A 20118-nucleotide genomic window follows, 5' to 3' on the forward strand; every position below is an offset into this window, starting at 1 on the left:
ATACATGCCATCTTATTTAACAGCAAACCATGCCATGAGCAGGGCAGGGATTATTAAATCCACTTTACAGGAGGCAACTGAGCCTCAGGGAGGAGATTTCCCAAGGTCACCAGCCCATGTATGTCAGAGCAGGGATTTGAGCCAGGCTTGCAGCCTGAAGACCTCAAGCTCTCCTAAGTATAGCTTGAAGCCTATTAAATAACACCAGCCATAACTTTGGCATAGAATTATAAAGGGGATGAATGGTTTTTGCAACCATGATCTCACTTTACTTTAACCATGATCCTGTGAGTTAAAACTAGGAAGGATTTTTTTCTATATACTTTTAATTTGTTTGCCTTTATGTATCGTGTTATGTGTATTTGTGTGTGTGTATTGAAATATGTGTATATTAGACTACATATATGTTTGGAACCATTCCATTTCATTGATATTTATAGAGCCCCTTTGCATGTGTTATTTCATTTGATTCCTGTCACAGTTCTGTCCGAGGAATAGGACAGCAGCTAATCTCTTAGCTACAGTGCTGTGAACCCCAAAGAGGGTACATGTATCTTTGGTTCACCTATTAGGCAGACGGTGCCAGGCTCACAATAGAAGTCTGATAAACATCTATTGCTTGAGTGACTCTATTGATTCCCATCCCCCTTGCTGAGACAAGGAAGGCTCCCTCTCCACTGTCACTTTTAATATGACAAGCCCCCTCCTTTCTCTCTCCCACTGTGCCACAGGGACTCGGCTGTGTCCAACAACAAGACGCCGCATAGTAGCTCCATCAGCCACATAGAGTCAGTGCTGCAGCAGCTGGATGACGCCCAGGTGCAAATGGAGGAGCTGTTCCACGAACGCAAGATCAAGCTGGACATCTTCCTGCAGCTGCGCATCTTTGAGCAGTACACCATTGAGGTAGATGTGGGAAGGAGGTGTGGGCAGGTGGAAGGCAGGCTGCTTCCTGGCCAAGGGCACTGCCCCAGAGCTAGACTAAGGGGACTGGATGGAATTATGCATCACAAAACATTTTTAGGGATCAGCAAATTCATGTTCACCATGTTGGATTCCTTCCAGTCCCTTTCACCCCACTGCCAAGCAGAGGCCCTCTCCTCAGTCTCTGGGATTAGTCCCCTGGGAAGGGTTTGTTGGTTTGCACTGGACTCTTACTTGGCACTTTGGTTCCTGAAAGACCATGGAGTTCGTCGTTTGGTGACTGAGGTAGACTTGCTAAATCCTATAGCTTCTTGAGTAGGGAGGTATTAAGATTGGGTGGTCTCCTCAGCTGGTGACTGTAGATTAGGGGTTGGATGGACTCACACAGCAGCCAGGAAGTCAGGAGTCAGAGGAAGGAAGACCCAGATCCTTCATTTACTTTCTGCTTATTAAGAAACTAAGCATGTGCAAAGGTCATTTGCTGGTTCATCTCATCAACGCCTCAGCTCATCCGGGGAAGGTCAGACTCTGGTGTTCTGATATATTTGTGTCCTCTTTGTGATGCCTACTAATAATGTCTGTCCCACATAATACCAATCTTTTATTATTTTCTGCTTTAAGCCAGTGACTAAAGCCAGGTCAGTAGGGTTTCTGAGGCGTGAAAAACATCCAACACCTATGGAGCATTGTCCTTTTAAGGGATGGCAAATGGTTAAAAACTATGTCTTCTCTTTGCTCCTGGCTGGTGTGTTGTGAAGGAAAACCAATTCTCTGCCTACCATTCATTAAAACTTTACTTTGCATTCCCGCCATCTCCAAGTTGAGGCTTCTGGGTGTCTGGGATTGATCTTCCCAACAATATCTATGGAAACTTCTGTGGAACTGGTTTGGGAAGGAAAATTATTATTTTTTCAAACGTAAGTGTTAAAGTGTTAGTCACACAGTTGTGTCCGACTCTTTGCAACCCCACGGACTGTAGCTCACCAGACTCTTCTGTCCAAGGAGTTCTCCAGGCATGAATACTACAGTGGGTTGGCATTCCCTCCTCTAGGAAATCTTCCCGACAGAGATTGAACTTGTGTCTCCTGCATTCAGGCAAATTCTTTACCATCTGAGCCATCAGGGAAACCTTTCAAATGTTGAATGCTCCAATATTCCAGTCTCAATGTCATTCCCAACCCCTTACAGGCCAGAAAGCTGTTTTGGCAACAGATGCCCTCTTCTTCAATCCCTAGAGCAATCCTTCCTATTTCTGACTCTCTTTTGACCTTTCTCTTCTTCACCTCTATCCTAACTTCTAGAAGCCACTGCAAATTTTTACTTAAAGATGTCGTGTTCTAAAAGGTGCTCTCTGGACAATTTCTGAAATAAAGAGATAAGTCTTTCAATCTAGATCTTGATTATCCTTCCAGCTCATTCCATAACTTCAAGTGACTTTACTTATACTTTATATTTATAATCTATTTTGAATTGGTACTCATAGTGATTTCAGGTTGCAAATGGTATTTAAACATATATTGAAAGAACAATGAAAATGCCAATGGAAAATTAGAGATATTAGTGTGAGGAAAGGAATGAACATGGGGTGACAAAGGTAATAAAAGAAAGAGTGGTAATTGCAAGTGAGAAATAAACAGATGTGATGTTTGGTTGCAGTAGTATTGGCCACAGACATTCCCACCGTCCTTCCTCGACTTCATTTGACCCACTAAGAGTGAATACATCCATGAGGGAATTACATTAGCAGGTGTGGGAATTTGGCTATTGTGTTCATTATTTATTTTCCTATCATTCCAAGTCCACATCAAAAAATGCTTAAGGAGAAGGAAATAACCTAAGGGTTTGGGTGTTTAAGCTTTATTTGGTGAGATGGCTGTGGTTTTGAGGTCTGGGTTGCTGGTTTAGTTCCAGAATGGGTCAGTTAGCTTCACTTCACTACTCGGACTGTAACCCATTGACATCAGCTGGGGGCACCATTAGGATGTTTTTGTCTGCAGTGATTCTGGGAGGATCCATTTCCAATCCAAAGCCTACAGAAAAAAAATATGCTTTGTTTTTTTTTAAATAAAGTTGACTATAGATCAAATAGCTTAAAATTTGATCCTATTTAAATGTTGCAGTAGAAGAACTTGATATTTAAATTTTAGGATTTGCATTTCTCAGCCTTTGTGTTGTATAAAAGTTTCCCCTCCCACCCTGACAACTTGGACAGCTTGGTATGCAGCGAAGCTTAAGCAGGGAAGTAGTAAAGGATCTAATAAAATGAGGGAGATGAAAATAGTGAATAGGTCAAATGAAGAGAATAAGAATTTGGTTCTGCACCCAGGTTTTAGCAGAGGTCTGGTTCCCCATTTCAGGTGTGGCCCAAAACTTGGGGAAATGTTGCTTTTCATCTTAGATAGGAATGAAAATCCTGCCAAACCTATGGAAAATTTCTGCTTTAAGTCAGATTGTCAGAGTTATATTTGAGGGTGATGAGATTATTTCAAATGCCAGCTAGTGTTTCACTGTAGGGGTAAAAGGCAAGCTTCTAGAGATGATTCAGAGTGTGAAACTGAGGGTGGTTTCTGTAATGAGAGATGTGTGGATATAAGCCAGGGCAGAGGCTGTCACTGCAGGACCTACAGCTATGGTTTCCTTCCCTAAAGGAAGGCATCTGATGGACATACTCAGAATTCCTAGGGATTACTGAAGACCAGTGCAGGCCTGCCCCCGACATCTGGGGAGTCTAAGTCAAGACTCCTTAGCCATGTCACTGATGGCTGGCATGAGCTGATTCATTTTAAAATTAAAATAACACATGAGTTGCTGCACTAGTTTCCCTTTACTTAATTATATGGCTCCCGGAGTACCTGGGATGGGGTTGAGGGTACCTGGCTAAGAGTGACCCTTATCCCAAATGTATTAGGCAAAAGTTAAAAAACCAAGACTGCATTCCTGATATGCCTTCTTCATATCCCTGGAGACCAGAAGCAATGATGCACAGATATTCTATAAAGTTTTTTCCCTGTAAGTTCAGCTTACTTCTGTGAAAGATATGTTATAAGAAACAGTTGTAATAGAAAAGTTACTTCACAAAATGCAAATAATCTCTATCTTGTGATGGTAAGAATATGGAAAATTTCTTCTTCTTTTTGATGCTTCCATGCATTTCACCTTTTATACAATTAATTAGAATGATTGGAAAGAAATATTTTATTTCTTTCTAAAGAAAGAAATTTATTTATTTCTAAATATTTCTAAAAATATTTTATTTTTAGAAACAGGAACAAGTCAGTGGTCTCCAAACTCCTTTGATTATACACAATAAACTATTTTTGAACTTTCAGCTCTCTACATATGTACCTTATTAGCTTATAAATTATGTACATATTCTACTGTCACTAATAATCTCAAAATTCACTGTGCCTTTAGGGTGAATGAAGCTTGACTTTTTCATTAGAAGCTGCAGTTCTATATTTCAAATAGTATTCTTGATAATTTTCAATTATTTTTTGGTTCTGACTTCTTGACAGATCTGATTAGATTGTCATTGTTTCTTTACCCCATCATGTGGCTGCCAAAGAGTTCAGGGTTCTCTTGAGTTTTCATGGTCAGTATTATCTTCAAACTGTAGTTTCTTTGAGGAACCTTGTTAAGCCACATGTCTTTTGTGAAGGGTAGTTTAGTTAAAACTAGATAATGGATAAGTCCATTTAACTGGGCACATGAAAAGAGCAATAATTTGAAATATGCTGAAAGCAGCTGAACAGATGAGCCAGAAAGTCCGTCTGTATTGAGGTACTTCCTATGACCCCTGAGGAGTCCTCCCACCACACCATCTGCCAGTGAGAGTCTGGGATCAGTATACTATGAAATTCCAGGGAAATGTTGTATCTTTTTTTAGTAGTAGTTTGATCAAATATGTGTGCATATAATATATATGTACATACATATGATTATTTATATACTTAGAATTTTTCTATTTGTTATCAGTGGGCAATCTTGGGCACCCCCTGGGATGAGCATACCCATACTGGAGCGTACTAGGAATGACACCAAGAAAGATAACCTATAAGGGACTTTATGAAAAATGGGCCACAATTATAATCTTTCTTTTAAATTTCTGACTCTATAATTACAATCAAAGTTTTTTCAATGTACCTGAAAATTAATCTGCATAATTAATCAGAGTAAGGAGTGGAATAGCAGCTCTGAATCCATGGGGTTCATATTGATATAGGCTGGGGCCAGTCTGAGGCTAGAGAAAAATGGCCTTCAAGGAGGAAAATTCTTCCTAGAGTAGAGATAGCTGATTGTTATTTACTGGTAGTATCAGCTCTGTGATTGGTTGTATGCAGAGGCGTTTTATGTTTTGTACTTGAGTGAGATTGTTCAGTCAGCCTTTTACCTAACAGAAATTCAACTTGATAAACATTTAGTGAGCACCTACTATGCCTCAAAAATTATTTTGGGCACTGAGGATGAAACTGTCCCTGCTAGTTGGGGGCTAGTTGGGAAGAACCACAGAAACAGAACCATCCCATAGTGATAATGTATGACACAGACAGGCTTACAGGTCGATGAGAACACTGAGGCAAGAATGCTTAGCTTTTCAGACTGCCTGTAGAAGGTTTCCCAGTAAGATGACACCTGGAGGACAGGTAAAAATTGATGGCCAGGGTTTGGCATCTCTGAAGAATGCTATCCAGCCTCTACCAGAATATCTCCAGAGCCCAGAAGCAGAGTTCAGGAGAGGAGGGAACTCAGGATCTCATTATTGTGTTGAACCAAGATCTTCTGCCCTTTCCTCCTGCTTCTGGTCTCTGGAGAAACAGAACAAATCTGCTCCCTCTTTTTGGAAACTTTAAAAATATTTGAAAATGTTCATCATAGGCCTCTTTTCCTTTATCCAGAAAGTGTTGAGATTGTGAAAGTTATTTCTGCAGTCCCCTCTGACTCTAAAACTTCAATAGCTACTTCTCTTCACAGTTAGCCCTTTTCTGTGGGATATAGCCCCAGTGTTCTCCCCATTTCCTGGGTCCATGTTGTTGCCTCATTGCCCCTGGTGGCTGGACTCTAGTTATCCACGGTGACTTATAACCCCATCCCCACCAACCCTGGGGGAGCTGTGTGTCCAAGACGCTGGTGTTCTACACGCACAGGCCAAGAGACGTTTCTATGACTTTATCACCTGTCCTTTGACGCTTCTGCTCCCTTAAAAACCCCTGGCTGTTTTTTCAGGGTACATGTTTCCAATACACTGACTTTTTAAAAAATTTAAATGAAAGCATCTTATGTATTTTTCCTCTCAAATTTTACTCTCTTTTTTCTGGCGCAGTTCTTCAGCCTATCAAAATAGATTTAATTTATTATTTCTAACAGTGTTTCAACAATTTGAAATATTGGCCAGGTCAGGCAGGGCTCTGTGATGCTTCACTGGACATCTTCCTTCAGTGACACAGAGCCATCAGCCTGCACAGTCATTCCTTAAAGGGCCACATCATCTTCTGGTCCAATTTCATAGCCCTCCATAGATAGTGTTAGACTCTGCAAAGCCTTGCTGCTCCTGGCTGTAATGTGCCTCAAACTCACCAACATAGTAACTATATCAAGAAAAAAAAAGTAAGATTTGTTTGGGATCAATCTTTGTAGGTTCCCTTGGGATCCCTATAGCCTTTTCTAAATGTACTCCAGATCTTTTGCAAAGGAAATACAGAATAAGTACAATAAAGTAAACCAAAATTCTCACAAAATATTTATTTGATAGTTTCTTCTAGACTTTTGTCAAATTGATTTCAGAATCATTGGCAGTTTCCCCTCACATTAAAAAAGAAAAAGGATTCTTTACATAGCTTTAGTATTCTGGAATGTCACCTGTTTTGTTAAATTATCAAAGATCCCTAATGGAAGCTTTCAGATCATTCTGTAATGGGGTGGGTAAGGGGCTGTGGACCTGAAGTCAGGTGACATTATGAAGGTTCAAATGCTGCCCACTTCTTTCTGGTAAAGATGCAGGGAACTCAGTAGAAGGAAATAATGTAAACTCCAGCATGGGGTGTTTAGCCTTTGCGGGAGAAAACCCGTTCTGACACTCAAGCATTGATAAGTTCTAGAATGGGTGAACAATATATATCATGAGAGCTCTTCAACAGAGGGGAGATTTTTTTGAAAACAGTAGATTTCTATGAGTCTCAAACTGATTAAGAGGCAAAGATATGGGCAAAATAAAGACTCAAGATCCCCTCAGTATCAGTCATTATTTTAAAAGATCTCAATTTTAATCATGATGATAATGAAAAAAAGAACATGAACTTGGTCATAAAAATTGTGTTCCATTATCTAAATTATCCAGTTGGAATAGAAATTAGGTAGCTAAACATTGGAACTCATCAGTTAGATTGTTATGATATGTTCTTACATTTTTTCACAATACTCAAAAAATAACTGCATGGATTTCTTTATTGCTAAGTCCTGCTTTTCCATACTGCTTCTTGCAGTATCCTCAAAGATTTCCTTATACCTACATACATAAATATTTTAACTCTGGACAGATTGTATATATTTCTAAAACAGAGTGAAATTCCATGATATATTTTTAAAACAATCTGTATTAGAATTCACTAATCTCATCATTTTAATTGATTAACAGAAAAGAACCTAATACTAGACTACAAGAAGAACAAATGGCTATGGTAATTTAGTTTAGTTTCACAGTGGTAATACACATAAATATGTTGTTGTTCAGTCGCTAAGTCGTGTCTGACTCTTTGTGATCCCATGGACTGCAGCACACCAGGCTCCCCTGTCCTTCACTATCTCCCAGACTTTGCTCAGATTCATGTCCATTGAATTAGTGATGCTATCTAACCGTCTCATCCTCTGAGAGGCCCCCTTCTCTTTTTGCCTTCAGTCTTTCCCAGCATCAGGGTCTTTTCCAGTGAGTCGGGTCTTCATATCAGGTGGTCTAAGTATTGGAGCTTCAGCTTCAGCATCAGTCCTTCCAATGAATTTTCAGGGATGATTTCGTTTAGGATTGACTGATTGGATCTCCTTGCAGTCCAAAGAGCATGTAACTATACATACCCATTGTAGATGAAATAGCCCTTCCCAAAGCAATGAAACTCTATTTAGCTGCAATATCTCTTCTCCTACCAGCCAGCACTTGTAGTTCAGTGAAGAATATTTAGCCTTCAGTTTTCTCATTTTAATATAAATAGTGACATTATAGAACAGAAAGATGTTCATTTGCATTGACAGCTCATGTATTTCAGAGCATCTTACCACAGTGAAATGCCTTAGACCCTTCCTCCTCACTATTAGTTGGAATGGGATTGGACCTTAATGTGCATAACATATGTAGTGTTGATACACACACACACACACACACACACACACACACACACACACTCACTCACTCTTTGCTGAATGGCAGTGTAGTATAGTCACTGAGTATGCAGTATGAGTTACAGGGCCTGGGTTTGAAACCTGTCTCATCAACTTTACTAATTGTATGATTTTATTCTAGTTACTCCCTTGGTTTCCTCATCTGAGAAATAGGTATGAGAATAGTAATTCCTAGTCCATAGAGTTATTAAGGATTTAATGAGTTAACACATAGAACTCAAGTACCTAGCACTTAACACTGTAATGCATTGTAGTTAGCATTGTTATTATTAATAAACTGCCTAAATAATATATACAAATTTGCTATATATATGTATATATAAATATGTATATGTATTTGCATCCACATTTTAAGCAAACATCCCATCTTATTCTCTCTGAATTTATTACCCTGTTCTGTTAGGTGATCCCTGAGTGTTCATGTAACTGCTGTGAGAGCCACAGGCATTTGCTCTTGCCATAAAGAGAATGTGCCCATGCAGAGGGCAGGTTACACTTCTCTTTGCCACAACTTTTGTCCCAGTGTTCACACCCCAATGCCAGATTGCAGATGTTTCTCCTATTAATGGCAAAGGCTCCTGAAAATAAAAGTGAAAGTGTTAGTTACTCAGTCCTGTCCAACTCTTTGCAACCTCATAGACTGCAGCCCACCAGGCTAGAATATGGAGTGGGTTGCCATGCCCTTCTCCAGGGGATCTTCCCAACCCAGGGATCGAACCCAGGTCCTCTGCGTTGCAGACAAATTCATTACCGTCTGAGCCATAGGGAAGCCCCAAAGCCTTCTGAAGGACCAAAGAATTCCAGTTAGATTAATATGACTTTTATACTGAGTATAAGTACTCAGTATAGTTTAAGTATATAAAGTATATTTTAAAGTATATAAGTACTCAGAATCAATTTTTAAAATTTACCAAACTTGTCAACAAAAATATCTTAGTAGGGGAAGGTTGTGTGTTTTTTGAAAGGGTAAGTTATTCCTGGCATTATATAAAGCCACAAACATACAATTTATTGATCTGTTCAAAGCACATGATTAATTTTAAAGGTTCATGTGAAGTGAAGAAAATGGAGTTACAATGAGTTTGTGAGGGTATTTTTAGAGAAGAAAACAGAGGAAAGGTTAAACAGGCACTTCTCTGAAGTGAGAAAAATAAAAAGAAAGCTACCCCCTGAAGCTAGTTCTTGGACCAGCTCTGTTGATATGACACCATGGTTAAGAGCCCTTGACCTTGTAGCTGAGTGCTCAGTTCTGCCACCACCAACTCTGAGACCTGAGGCAAATGATGTGACTTCTCTGTGCCTTTGTTTTCTTATGTTGTTGCTGTGAGGAGTTGCTATAAGGATGAAATAAAAGAAAATCAAATGCTTAACACTGCATGGTAAGTCGCTTCAGTCGTGTCTGACTCTTTGCAATCCTATGGACTGTAGCCTGCCAGGCTCCTCTGTCCATGGGAATTCTCCAGGCAAGAATACTGGAGTGGGTTGCCATGTCCTCCCCCAGGGGATCTTTCCCACCCAGGGATTGGACCCCTGTCTCTTATGTCTCCTGCATTGGCAGGTGGGTTCTTTACCACTAGTGCTACCTGGGAAGCTAGTGGTAAATACTGTCTATCCCATAATGAATACACAGTTCAGGGTTAAATATCTTCTTTAAGAAACCTGGGGGTGAGAAAGTATCCTCTACACATAACTATTGGAAAGGACCCCAAAAATGGGAGGAGCCAAAGAAGAGGGCTTTCTGAGAACAGTGCCCAAGGCCACTGCTAAACCAAGTCCCTGGAGTCAGTTTTGGGCTGCAGAATACTGGATTCAGTGAATCTCATCTGGCAGGAGAACTTTGGGCTTCTTTTTGAAGTGCTTTCCCACTTCCCATTGCCTCTTATCCTATCTAAATTCCTGTTTAGCTCTTTTCTCTGATTTCCCTTATGGCTGTGACTCTGGAGTAGATAATTGTTAGGATAGAAAACACTGCCAATGTATCTCTCAAAGAGGTCATCATATCCTAACACTTCAATTAATTCAGAAGAGCGAGGCAGAGAGTGGCCATCAGAGCCAAGAGAGGAACTGAGTGAGCCAGGAGCTGAGATGGAGTTAATTGAGTGGAAGAAAAAAAAATAGGTTGATTGAAAGCTGAATGTCCTGTGGGTACCTTATGTTCCATCTTTCACTCATTTGGTTCAGCCCTAGTTTCTGCCCAGAACAAATTCTTCCAGGTTTCCTCTCCAAATGGAGTTAGATCACCAGATTAATCCACTAGACAGGTTTTTCTTTTCATGGTTTTGTTTCTGTACTAGCAAATTAACCCTTGTCCAGTGTAATGAGATAAGCCAGTGAAAAACATCAGGTTCTGGGGGTTGTCATGAAACTCCATGCCAGAGTTGACTTTGGAGAGTGGAGAGGACTTGAGTAGACTGGGAGGAGGAACAGGATGTCTCGGGGCTGCTGGACCAGAGAAGGTGGCTGGAGAGGGCAGAACAACTTCTCACAACAGAGAGTAAGCCACGTGCCTCGTTCACATAACAGGAGAGCATGAGATGGGGCTAGAAAGCTAGGTTTGTTCATTAGCAGTAAGGTGAACTTCAGGTTTGAAAACAAATTTTTTTCTCTTAAAAAATGAACCCCTGCTCTGTGCCAGCCTTGTGCCCTAGAAAGGTAGAGAGGGGGAAGCCAATAATAGAATATTCCTTGAGGAAACAGAAAATACTCAGGAAAGAAAATAATTTAAACTCCAGCCATCATTTGAAATACATAAATCAGACTATTTCACGGCTCTGGGCTTCAGTTCTTGGGGGTTGGGGAGAGTTAGACACAGAGATAGTAAAGAGTGTATAGACCCAAGGAGCAAAGCTTGGAAGTCAGGCTGTTGCGTTGAGTAGCTTCTTGAAATTCTCATTCTTCAGGCTTCATTTCAGACTTGGACCCCTCAGCTTAATGGTGTTGGGTAGTGTAGGTAGAGAAGGAGAAGGAAGGAATATAGAAACACCAAATATAGAATCCTTGGCATATTTCACATTTGGTTTGGATTCAGATTCTCAAGATACCAGACCTCTGAGCCTTATTCTCGCAGCTAAAGCACCTCATCATTGCTCTGCTCTGATGAGGACTCTTGGCACCTTGCCTTTCCACTCCACAGACTTATGTCTTGGGACCTCTCTAGGGTCTTCCTGCAGCAAACAGTTTCTTCATTGACTCAGTTTCATGAAAACAAAGCCAAAGCTAAAATGTAAAGAAAAAGCAGACTGTTTATTTCATGCTTGTCTTATTCTTACTTCCCTTAAATTTGTAAGCAAGGAAATGGACTAAAAATTTTGTTTGGGCTCTTTCCCTTATATTATCTCTTAAATGACTTATATCCAGCATGTATTTAAAACGCTAACAAATCTATAATCAAAAGATAACCTAGGTTCTGAAAAATGAGAAAAAAAAAAACTTGACACTTTCTAAAAGTAGATACCAGCAGTCAATAAGCACATGAAAATGTGCTCACCATGATGAGTTTTCAGGAAAATACAACCTAAAATCATAAAATATCACTTCACACCCACTAGCATGGCTAAAATTAAATAGACTGATAATACCAAATGATGGTGAGCAACTAGAACTTTCACAGGGAATGTGAAATTCCTCTTGGGAATGTTAAGTATACACTTATCCTATGACCCTACAATCACACTCCTAAGTGACTCTCAAGAGAAATGAAAACCTGTGTCCACAGAAGACTAGTGCAAGTCTTTCACATCAGCCTTATTCATAATAGCGAAATACTAAAAACAACCTAGGAGTTCATCAACTTGAGGATTGGTAAGCAAATCACAGTATCTCTACACCATAGAATGGTACTCAGCAGTAGCAAGGAATGAACAGATACAACACAGTTGAATCTCAGATACAGTGTGTTGAACACAAGAAGCCAGACATGGGAGTCCATATTGTATGATTTCATTTATACGGAATCTAAGAATCTGTGATGATAGAAATCAGAAAGTAGTACCTGAAGGCAGTGGGCAGGAACTGACTGGAAGTGGTGAGTCCCTAGGTTAATAGAAAGGTCCTATATTTTGGTTTTGGTGATGGTTACACTGATATCTAAAATTGTCAAAACTCATAGAACTGAATATTTGTGTATTTTATTGTATGCAAATTTTACTTAAATTTTTTTTAAATATGAGAAGGAAAAACATTTATAGGCCTAGCCTACACAGTCCTATTCATTCTATAAATTATCTCTTATAAGTTGGTGGTGGTTTAGTTGCTAAGTCATGTCTGACTCTTTGCAACCCCATGGACTGTAGCCCACCAGGCTCCTCTGTCCCTGGGATTCTCCATGCAAGAATACTGGAATGGGTTGCCATTTCCTTCTCCAGGGGATCTTCCCCACCCAGGGATTGAACCTGGGTCTCCTGCATTGCAGGCAGGATTCTTTACCAACTGATCCATCAAGGAAGCCCACAATTATAAGTTCTCACTCTTATTTTTCTCATTTTAACTCCCTTCTCTAGTTAGAGAATGAAGTGCTTTTCAAAAATAGGATATAACAAAAACCTGTTTGCCTGCAACCTGCTGATTCTCAAATCACTAAGAGCTCCCCACAAATCGATAACAGGGTTTGGGCTGAACTCAGTGGATCCCTTAGTTGACCTGCAAAGAGGTAGGGACATAAGGTGAGAACCCATGACAGTGAAGGGTTTTTTTTTAAAATTTTATTGTACTATAGTTGATTTACAGTGTTGTGTTAGCTTCAGATGTACAGCAAAGTGAATCAGCTATACAAGTATCCACTCTTGTTTAGATGTGTTTCCCATGTAGGCCACTGCGGAGTGTTGGGTGGAGCTCCCTGTGCTGCCCAGCAGGCTCTTACTGGCTGTCTGTTTCATACATAGTGCTGTGTATGTGTCGGCTTCCGTCTTCCAGTGTACTCTGCCCCTCTCAGCCCCTTGTAACTGTCACGTTGTTTTCTACATCTGTAGCTCTAGTTCTGTTTTGTAGATAAGTTCATTTGTACCCTTTTTTTTTTTAAGATTCCACATATAAGTAATATCATATGATATTTGTCTTCCTCTGTTTGACTTGTGAAGGTAATATTTTTAGTTTTCCTATTTCTGCTTCAAAGAGAGTAACTGCACTTTCAATGGAGGAAAGTCTTACTGTCAGACAAAGAATAGGAATCCTGTGCCTCTCATGAGGGACTGCTTGCCTTTCCCATCTGGGTCTGTGTGGCCCTGGCACAGCATGGAACAGCACCATCTCCTATTGTCAACAGGCTGCATCAGACTGGTCTTTCCTTCTCTTTGTCTCCTGATGTTCCTGGATAGCAGTGTTTGGTAACTGGGAAGGTTTTGCCACATGTCAGCTGGGATGACTCCCAGCATGATGAAAATCACTAAGCTGGTCTCTGGGCTGTGTGCTTAGGGTGCCTGGACCAAACTGCACCTTGTGATCTGGGGTGAGGCTTCCATCGCCTCTTCCCAGAAACGAGAGTGACACTACCTGTGCCTTTGCCTTCACAGGTACTTCATGAGATAACACACCTCAAACCCATTTTGGAAAAGGTTTTGTTTGATTTGTATATCATGTGGAATTATTATCCAGTTAAGTACTTCTGAGTTGTGCCTGTGTGTTTGATTGCAGTGATCATAACGAAGTGTTGGATTCCGTCTCTGTGTACAGGTGCTTATTTGAGAGTAAATGAGGGCACATCATGTGACTGAAACTGTAGAGCTATAACCAAGTAGCAAATCCATATCAGGGCAAAGTTTCCCTTCATCCCATGCTTCAGTCTTTATTAGAATCGTGTGTGCCTTTCAATAGAGTGTAATCTTCTTGGATTTCTAGTGGTAAGCTATACATTTACACCTTGTTTAGTCACTATTACCAGGCATCACCCTTTGTGAGTAATAGAATCCTGTACCCAGAACACGGGAAACAGATCAGGATCCCTGGGTTTGGTGTACACCAGCTCTAAACAATTATGTGACCTTTGGGCATCCCCTGGACTTCTCCAGCCTTCTGCTTGTTTCTTGAAGCTAGACTCAGTACTTAAATTCTGAGGTCTTCTCCAATGATGAAATCTTTAGAACAACAGTTACGGTATGGTGGACTAAGTCTTTGCAGTAGGAGGGAAACTGAGTTATGTCCTCAGGTTGTGTCCCTCATGAGCAGGGTAAACTCTGGGCAAACCATTCCATCTGTGTGAGTGAGTATCAGCTTCTTTCTCTGTAAGATAGACCTAGATATCTCCACCGTGCCTGTGTCTCAGGTTATTGGGGGTTGAATGAGGTGGAGTATGCAAAGCCTTTCTAAACCTTAATTCATCATTTAAGTATTTGCTGCTGCTATAGACACTAAAAAACAGGGAGAACAATTTTTTTAGCATTTTTATTTTATATTGGAGCATAGTTGGTTCCAGGTGTACAGCAAAGTAGCTGTTGTAGACATTGAAACACAGGGAGAACCCTGTTAAAGGCATGCATACATGGGTGCCTGGCATCATTGCTTAAACATAGTCTAGGGGTCAGGAAAGAGATGCAAAGCAGAGTCAGATCTGACTTAGATTAGTTAATAATGCTCAGAATCAGTGAGCTTCTCTATAGCTGTCTCTTGTGGACCAGTGAACCTGCGCTGATGGTGGTTCCCTTACAGGTGACAGCAGAGCTCGACGCTTGGAATGAGGATTTGCTTCGGCAGATGAATGACTTCAACACGGAGGATCTAACTCTGGCGGAACAGCGGCTGCAGCGCCACACAGAGCGGAAGCTAGCCATGAACAACATGACCTTTGAGGTCATCCAGCAGGGCCAGGATCTGCACCAGTATATCATGGAGGTCCAGGCCTCAGGTAGGAGACCTGTCCTGTTCTTATGCGTCCAGCAGGGAGATGATGAAAACAAGAACATTAATCATCCTAACTCCAAGGGGGATTTCCACTCCACTAATTCATTCTCTTCCCACAGGTACAAGAAACAGAGAGTTTTGTGCCATTTAAAAAAAAAGAAACTGAAGCATGAGAGCTGAAATTGTTTGTCTGAGGTTGCCCAGTTAGCTATCACAAAGACAGAAACAGAACCAGGTTCTTCTGGTGCCGTGGCTGCTGCTGCTGCTAAGTTGCTTCAGTCGTGTCTGACTCTGTGCAACCCCATAGACAGCAGCCCACCAGGCTCCGCTGTCCCTGGGATTCTCCAGGCAAGAACACTGGAGTGGGTTGCCATTTCCTTCCCCAATGCATGAAAGTGAAAAGTGAAAGTGAAGTCGCTCAGTCGTGTCTGACTCTTTGCAACCCCATGGACTGTAGCCTACCAGGCTCCTCTGTCCATGGGATTTTCCAGGCAAGAGTACTGGAGTGGGTTGCCATTGCCTTCTCCGTGGTGCTGTGGGGAGAATGGGAAAAACCAATGATGGAGATTAGCACAGATTCACAAACATAGTGGTCTAGAGAAATAAACCAGGTGGGCTCCAAATGCCATCAGCCATCCTTGTTACTTGTATTCAGATGTGTAGCTATTGCTGTTCACATACTCTCTTGCCTTGTCCTCCACCCTCAGGGCTGACTCCTCATCTCCAGTCCATGCCTCTCAGTGATACCCAGTCATGTCTGACTCTTTGCAATCCCATGAACTGTAGCCCACCAGGCTCCTCTGTCCATGGAGTTCTCCAGGCAAGAATACTGGAGTGGGTTGTCGTGCCCTTCTCCAGGGAACTTCCAAACCCAGGGATCGAACCAGGGTCTCCCGCATTGCAGGCAGATTCTTTACCAACTGAGCCACCAGGGAAGCCCTCTCAGAGTCCTTATTTTTCTTATCACTGGTCTGTGTGTGAGTGTAAGGTACTGACAAAATTTATGGCAAGGTCATATAATTTTATAACTTCTCAAAAAACACATGGCTGTTACTCAGACTAGACTTCTTTCCCTATTTAGAATTTATTCGTTGTTTATCCAACAAATGCATGGACCTTTAAGTTTCACCTACCACTTTCCAGAACAGCCTTTGAACTCAGAGCTGGAGAGAAACATAGTAGTTCCCTAGTCCAGAAGGAAGAAGTTATTGGTCTGGGCCTAAAACTAGTGGACTGCCAGAACCCAGGTCTCCTCACCCCCACCATCCCAGGTCCTCCACCACCCCAGGAAGAGGCAGGCAGGAGCTCAGGCCATCAACTCTTTGAAACACGGTTGGTCCATGTCTCTGTTGATTTAGAATCATGAGATTGTCAGGCAGACCTTAGCAATCAAACTTGACTTTAGGGTACTGTGCTTCTTTTAATGACCTGAAACAGGACATACCAGCATTCAAAGGAACTTCACTCCGAACCGGAGGAGAGACAATCTAGTAAATTCTATTTACTTTGATCAGCATTATCTTTCCTTGAATGTTCATTTGTGTTGTGAACAGGCTGCAGCTGTCTGTGAGACACTGTTTCCAGGGTGCAGATCATGCTCCACACAGCTCCAGAAGGAGCCCTTATTTACTTCGTAGTCTCTCTGGGGATTATTTTAAAAATGACAATACCCAGATACTCTGATTTAGCATCTCTGAATGGGACTTGGGACTTGGCAAAACCTTCTCAGTTGATGCCACCGTGCGGCCAGGGCTGAGAATCATTGCTTTTTATCGTGAAGGTTAAATCACAGCAGCCGATATCTCTGGTGTACCTTAGGACAGCAACTTCCAATTTTTTGTGGTCCCCGGATCAGCAGCATCAGCATTATCTGAGTACTTGTTAGAAATGCAAGTTCAGGTGCCCATCCCCAGAACCTGCCACGTCATAATCTCTCCGACATGAGGCCCAACAGTAAGCCCTCCAGGTGATTCTGATGCACTAATCTAGGACCGTTGATCTAGGACCTGCTCTAAGTGTGGGCCCTGGGCCAGCAGCACCAGCATCGCTCAAGAACTGATTGGAAAGACAGAATCCCAGATTTAGGAATCTGAACCTCATTTTATCAGCTGTACCTTTTCAAAGTCTTATTACGGAAGGGGAAAACTGATGGAGAACCTTGTATGGACTCAAGGTTTCACCCTATAACTTGTCCTCATGATCCTTGAGATAGCCGGCTATCCAACTAAGATAGGGAAACATGAGAGAATGCAGACACAGTACCTAGGAAGGAGGCTGTGCAGAGAAACTCTGCAGGTATGCTTATCCCTTCATCCCTCAGTACTGATGTGTCTCACAGGTGGAGAGCCTCATCTGCCTGAAAACTTGCGGCACTTAGGAGTAAGGTGATGGTATGATCCTGGGCAAGCACACCTCTGTACAAGAGCCAGATATCCTTGGTAACAGAAAGACTGCCAGGAGCTAGCAGTCCCTGTAGACCGGCTGTGCTTGGCGGCCACCTTAACCATGAGGGCTGAGTGGGTGAAAACACCCCAGGCAGATGGGCTGCCAACCCCCACATATCCTGTTCTAGAAATGAGCTTTGTCAAAAGAACCTTGATTGGCCTCTTCAGCCCTTTCTGCTGGGACGGCTGTTCCCTGCTTCTCCTCGGCTAGCTGTTCAGTCTGGCATAGCCCACGAGACCTCCAGGGGAGTGGTTCCAGGGCTCTCAGGGAAGCTTCCTCTGAGTGCTGCCATGTGCCTGTCCTGCAGAGGAGGTGTCTGTCTCATCTCTGGCTTGGAGGGAGGGCGTCATCACACCAGAGCTGGGACTGGGAGTGGAAGTTGAAGGTGGACTGAGAGTCGGCCTTGCCAAGAACCTGGGTGGCTGAAGAATGCAGAACTTCAGAGACACAGGACTTAGGATACAAATGGGCTGGACATTTGCCTTGTATGTCTAATAAATTATGTTTGAACTAGAGGTAAAAAAAAAACTACTGTCTCAGAAAAAGAACAATTAGAAAAATGAAGAATTTGGTTGCTATGTAGCCTTCCAAGCTGAATTAATTAAGGGCTTATGCTTTGATTTTTATAGGAATAAATGGAAGTATGGAATTTCTTTACACTTACTTTTATGTGTGAACTTTGTAACATTCAGCCAGGTTCTACTAAATCCACCTGATTTGCTAAGAGCCCTAACCAAAGCAAAAGCCTCTGTTTAAATCAACATCAGCCTTAAGTGTAGTTGGAAAAATGGGAACATTTTCTTTACCTGCTCATCATTTAGGGTTATCTATTGGGCCTCAACTTAGGAAGTAGCAGGTTTTGCTGGAAAGAGTCATGCTGGGGCAAACACGCTGGCGGAATTCAAGGTCCAGCTGCACCACCAACAAGCAGTCTGACTTTGGAAGTCACTCTTCTTTCTCTGTAGACCTTAGTTTCTTCATCTGTCTAGTGTGAAAGGTGGGCCTTCATCCTTAAACTTCCCTTCAGTTCTCACTTGCCATGATTTAGCTTCACTGCCCCCACTGGTTATACCCCAGCTCTTTTCCCTAATGTTATCTGACCATGCCACTGTTACATGTGAACTTAGAAATAAGACAGGAGCTGTGTATCTTGCGCATATGTTCCTTTCGTGGCTTAATCAAAGCATCATGTTCTCTCTTTGTGCATGGTCTTTAAATGAAAACTCTTTGGAGTGTGTGGCAATGGTGCTTAAAATTTACTGTGCTTGGGAAGAACCCAGCCCCAGCACTTAAATTAATTCTTAAAGTAGGTTGTGAGGATCACTCATCTCTTTGAACATAGAGGTTAAGGGTACAGCCAGGAGAGACAGAGAGAGACTTTTGGGTTGGAATCTACATCATACCTCCCACAGCATGGGTTCCCTGAGCGTGTTATCCAATCTCTCCAAGCCTCACCTTCCTCTAAAAAACAGCAGTTATAGGAGTCCTAACCATATGGAGTCACTGTGAGCATGCAGTGGGGTGAAAAATGAGCCTGGTATGAGTTCAGTAAAGCTTGATAACTATTGTACATTGTACTGATACTCTAGCTCACACTGAATTCTCTTGGGGTTGTGTTCCTGTAGCTTCTCCAGCAGCATGAGGGCGGGGCATTTCCTTCCTTCTCTTTACATTTCCAGCATCCAGCAGAGTGGTTATGTTTCGCTCATAGTAAATTCTCTATATTGACGTTTGCTGAGTTAATCAAGTGAACATCAGTCTGGGAGAAAACGATATACATAAAAATAATGGACCACAAATAATTGTACTTATGTTATAAAAGGAAAGAAAAGGCCTGTGTTCTTCCAAAATGTAAGCTACTCTGGGGTGAAGGAATATGGTTCTGAGAGGAAGCGAAAAGAAGCTGATATAAAGCAATGGTTCTCAGCCTGACTACATATTTTGGAATCACCTGGAGAGCTTCTTAAAAATACCAATGTCTGGGTCCCACTCCTCAGGGATTCTTATTTAATTGGTCTGGAGTGGGTCCAGATTTTTTAAACTTCCCAGGTGATTCTAATATATAGCCAGGGTTGAAAATACTAATCTAAAAACCTGATTAAAGGACTTTGTAATTTATGAACTGGGTGTTAATTGAGGTAGTGACACAGAAAGAGGAGTTGGGGGAGGAGAAAAGAGAAAAGAAGATGTTCTCTATCTGAGGCAGACACAGATATTTAAAGAACATACAAACAGTTGAAAAACATGTTAAAAGTATGGGCAGCATAGCCAGAAATACCTAACTCTACCCTAGACCACAGCCACCTCTCTCCATGAGGAAATTAAAGTGATACTCTCAATCTGGCAGCAAAGGAAAGCAAAATAACATTTTATTATTAACTGCGGCCTTGAGCCCTAAGTAATTGCTATGCTGAACGTTCTGGTAACTGAGTGTAGCCTAAGGAATGTCTCTGTTCCTGGATCGCTGACATTGTTCCATTTTATCCAGTGGATCCCAATCTTCGTTGCATGTTGGAATCACCCTGAGAACTT

At 41.7% G+C, this 20118-nt stretch overlaps 1 protein-coding gene across 21 annotated transcripts in view; it reads left to right on the forward strand.

Annotated features, from left to right (window-relative positions):
• Window positions 1-20118, forward strand: part of KALRN (kalirin RhoGEF kinase) — a 668360-nt gene that overhangs the window by 363900 nt on the left and 284342 nt on the right. For all 21 annotated transcript variants that reach the window (XM_070466100.1, XM_070466108.1, XM_070466101.1 and 18 more), the window contains exons 13-14: window positions 732-906; window positions 14950-15145. In XM_070466100.1, coding sequence (XP_070322201.1) covers window positions 732-906; window positions 14950-15145 — 371 coding nt within the window. The remainder of the gene's footprint in view (window positions 1-731; window positions 907-14949; window positions 15146-20118) is intronic.

This window comes from Odocoileus virginianus, chromosome 4 (genome assembly GCF_023699985.2).
Source record: "Odocoileus virginianus isolate 20LAN1187 ecotype Illinois chromosome 4, Ovbor_1.2, whole genome shotgun sequence".
NCBI classification, from domain to species: Eukaryota; Metazoa; Chordata; class Mammalia; order Artiodactyla; family Cervidae; genus Odocoileus; species Odocoileus virginianus.